This window comes from Physcomitrium patens, chromosome 6 (assembly GCF_059467195.1).
Source record: "Physcomitrium patens ecotype Gransden chromosome 6, ASM5946719v1, whole genome shotgun sequence".
Taxonomy (NCBI): domain Eukaryota; kingdom Viridiplantae; phylum Streptophyta; class Bryopsida; order Funariales; family Funariaceae; genus Physcomitrium; species Physcomitrium patens.
Genome location: NC_143415.1, coordinates 15,893,226 through 15,897,171, shown reverse-complemented (window position 1 = coordinate 15,897,171; position 3,946 = coordinate 15,893,226). Strand labels below are relative to the sequence as shown.

At 49.6% G+C, this 3,946-nt stretch overlaps 1 protein-coding gene across 1 annotated transcript; it reads right to left on the bottom strand.

Annotated features, from left to right (window-relative positions):
- Window positions 1-1,177: 1,177 nt before the first annotated feature.
- Window positions 1,178-3,714, bottom strand: LOC112283810 (IMP-specific 5'-nucleotidase 1). The gene is made up of 2 exons (XM_024523011.2): window positions 2,551-3,714; window positions 1,178-2,448 (listed from the first exon to the last, which is right to left on the bottom strand). Exons 1-2 carry the CDS (start codon window positions 3,397-3,399, stop codon window positions 1,627-1,629), a joined length of 1,671 nt encoding a protein of 556 aa, XP_024378779.1. The 5' UTR covers window positions 3,400-3,714; the 3' UTR covers window positions 1,178-1,626.
- Window positions 3,715-3,946: the final 232 nt, after the last annotated feature.

Below are 3,946 nucleotides of genomic sequence, written 5' to 3'. Positions count from 1 at the left end.
AGCTATGATATTTTTTTGGACTTGTAGACATTAGACCACATTTTAATCCAACAACATGGTAACATATATATATTTGTACATATTTCTATGTTACACATTTGGTGTTGAGCTAGTATCCTCTCATCCTTCAAACCAAAGCTTAAGATCATTTAATATTCCTAGAGTAGTCAGTTGGACAATCTCCCTAAATGTGCATCTTGCCACATGATATCAACTTGGATGATTAAGAAAAAGGCACCCAAAACTCAATCCTGACGTGGCAGGATAAAATGAACTTTATAAAAAAGTAAAGTGGCTCCACAAGCGGTTGAGACGAACAAAATGGAAAAAAAAACAGAAGAAGGGGGGCTGCAAAAATCGTCATAGGAACCAGATCAGCGGAACAATGAAGCTAATGAGTGAGTGATCTGAGCTGATTTCGCAGCTGCTGAGCTCGAATGCTTCCTCTGGAAACGATGCGGGTTTAGGATTTAGGGTTTAGGATTTAGGGTTTAGGCTCTGCCTGAAGCACAAGACAGCAGTTTTAAAGCAGTTTTCTCAAGCACACGACAGCAATTTAATGGTGGGTGGTGGTGGCCAAGTCCAGCAGAAAAAATCTTCCGTTGCTTTATCCAAGAGAAAGAATTAAGCGAAAGGGAACGGATAGAGAGATGCTCATTTTGTCTCGGTTTGAGCACAGTAATTCAAGCAGCCCCAGCTTCAGCCAATTGAGCCACTTTTAACTCCTCAAGTTGCTTCGTTTTCTCTCTCCGGATGGCTATTAACAGTCGCTTTTGGCTAGATGCTGATGAAAGCTGTAGGTACTATCGGCAACTTTCTGACTGATAGCTAGATGCTCATGTCCTGGTATGAAGAAATTTCTAAAGAAAGCTCATGCATTCCAAAGATGCAGATGGGCAATGACGAGGTCTATTTAGAATAAAAAAGTTGCTGCGCTTTTGGGTAACGACTTTGCGCTGAACAACGCTGTTTGTAGATTCGGCTCGTTTATGACTTCGTGAAGCCTAGTCTTCTTTCTTGAAGGTTTTGCAGGTTTGTGCAGAGAACAGCTACATTGCCGCTTTCAAACGATGGGGTATACGCTATGAAGCTTGTGTTGCCAAATGTTTACATATACATACATATGTGCGTCCGTGCGTGTGGATGTGTGTATGAATGTTCTCCAGGTGCAAAGAAGTTACGATCGAAAACTTCATGATACACATGTACATTGTCTGAAGTTCCACATACAAACCGGTTGGCTTGGCAGTGCCAACGTCCTAAAATATCTATGGATTTCAACTGCAAATTGCTTCTATTATGTACATGGCTGCAAAGCATTCCTGGCTGCAACAACTGTAGGACGACTATTAAGCCTTCGAGAGACCGCAACCTCAGTTGTTGCTCTAGTTACAGCAATGCATGAAAACCACGTCAAATCAGCGGAAGAAGGTCCTCGGAGCTATTGCAAACCTCTACTCTTACAGCTGACTTTTGTCTATGTATCAATTCCCTGTACATAATTTTCAGCCTCCCATTGATTGCTGGAGAGAACCTCAATTGTGCAAATTCTTACAACCTAGTTTGCGGGAGGGGACAACGCTCTGACGATGGTTAGCTGGATCGGCTACCACCGAGAACAATTCTTCACTCGATGTACAATTTCTGCTTGGTTAATCGAATGTCGCGTAACAGAAGTCGAGCGAAGAAAGCAGTCTCCTCCGGGTTGGCAACCCACAGGATGGAGCACTGAGAGCGAGTGGCCATGTCGTTGCCACTGGCGGTGAAGCGGTCCCCGACGTGCAGCGTCTCGCAGCATTTCGTGTCCAAGTACTTCATGAGGGCCCTGAGTCCCACGGATTTGTTGCCGACGTCAACAAAGACGTCGTTGCCGCCGTTGAAGGCACAGAAAGGGAGGTTAGATTGCAGGAGCTGCATTTGCACAGAGAGCGCCATCTCTTCCAGAACCTCGTAAATGGTAGGATCCTTCGGCACCGCACCAACGGCTCGGGGCTTGCGTACAATGTTTATGGGTACACCCAACCTTGCGGCGGCGGATTTCAGGGCATTCTCGGCGTTGTCGAGGAGATCCGTGACGTCCTCTTCCCTCCATGCCAGCATATCAGGCGATTTCCAGAGCTGGTCCGGGACAAATTCCAATCTGTACAGCTCATTCACGCGCAGGAGATAATTGCATTCACCTCCCATTACGTGAAAGAGTCTCGTGACATACGGCGGCAGTTCGAGATCCTTGAAGGCTTCTAGCAATCCAGCCAAGCGGTCCTCGAATTTGGCAGCGTTGCCAGGGTAGCCCGCAGCAGTGACAATGGCAACCTGGATCCCTTGTTGCATCAACTTGATGATGTGTCCTATCATCTTGTTGTCGCCTTCGATATGGTGCCCATCAGCGTAAATTGTCCCGTCGGCGTCGAACGTGATGAGCGACAATTTCTCAGCTATAGCGTGCACCTGCGCGATGTTCAGCACATGACGAACATCAGCGAAATTCGGAGGGACATATTTTCGCCGGGAGAGGGACGCAAACTCGTCATACTCGTTGAGAGCCCGCACCAAAGGAAGAGGCGTGTGAAACCGCGGTCCGATGTTGGGGATAAGCCGGTTAAGTGTGCTGCGCTTGGGATCCGCCACGTGCTCCCGCACCCAACGCTCCACCTTCTCCATCGCCTGAAAGGGCGAGTGCGTGCTATGCATCGAGATAATGAATTCAATGAGACCGTCCTGTTCTTTGAGGCGTCCCTTCCTACGCAAGACGTGTGCATCCGTGACGCTGGAGGCGCGGAACAAGTGAGCATCCTCGAGCGCTTCCGTGCTCAGCAACATGTTCCACCGGGGCATTCCGCCCCTGGTCGCGCTTGCTTGCTTTTGCTCAGTTGTGGAGGACTCCTGCTCCGCAACCGGCGTCGCAGCTACTTCATTAGCGCCCTCGGAGGGTAAACTCGACGAATATTTTGAATTACTAGCCAACTCTACAGGGTGAGATTGCCCACTTCCCTGCTCTGTGGCTGGCTGAGCTGCCCAGGCCGACTCAAATTTCCGCTCCGACGCTGGCCGAGTCGCGAGGCTCATAAGCTGATCAAACCCATCCCCTTCGTGAATCACATGAACCGGTACGGCATTGCTCATGCCGCCATTCTGTGTAGACACATCAGCAACCGTGAGGATGGTGGACTCCGACACACCACCCGCTTCGCACCGGATGGCGGCACGGTGGCGAACGGAGGATCGCACCAGCTGTGGTGCATTAGCAACAAGGAAGTAAACACCATCACGAGATTTAATCAAGCTTCTCTCTAGACCCAAAGATCCTGACGAATTCCCACCTCGCTTGCCATGAGCAGAAGAAGCGGCGGCGACACTGACAACCCTAGAGGAATGCAACAGGCACGTCGTTTGCACCATACTGTCAACCCTTTCGCACTCTTACCAAGCTCCACTGTTTCACAAATCTAACCCAACCCACCACAAATCTACACTCCCACAGCCACTCACCCACTCTCTAACTTTCATCCTGTAGAGCACACCCACGACGCATTGGAGCTTATGCTACATGAAAACCATCACCAGCCTGGATCGAAACCCAGCTGCCCATTGTTCACCTCCAACACGACACAGTCCGCTGCTCTCATGCGCATTCACTCCTCACCCCTCACCACCACCGCCTCAAGGTGAGAATTCCCTCAAGCTCGTCGTCACGAGATCGTAACGGCGGTCTGGGAGAGTGGGAAGCAGATGGAAGATCTATATGATGATATATCATTGAGCCCGATTTCTGTTCGACGATTTCCGCACTCAGCGATGACTTCGCCACATCCCACCACTCTGACACAGCACGGGGATGATATTTTTTGTTTTTTTTTTCACTCTATGGTGTGGTGGGATGGGGTGTGAGGGATTGAATGAACGAGGGTCTCGTGACAGAGCGCCGCGACGATGGCCCCTCTCTCGC

Excerpts from the sequence above, each read along its gene's own strand:
- LOC112283810 (XM_024523011.2), bottom strand. The coding sequence starts at position 3,399 with ATGGTGCAAACGACGTGCCTGTTGCATTCCTCTAGGGTTGTCAGTGTC. Across the intron at positions 2,449-2,550 it reads TTCACACGCCTCTTCCTTTG|GTGCACGCTATAGCTGAGAA; the intron begins GTGCGGGCTCTC and ends AACATCGCGCAG.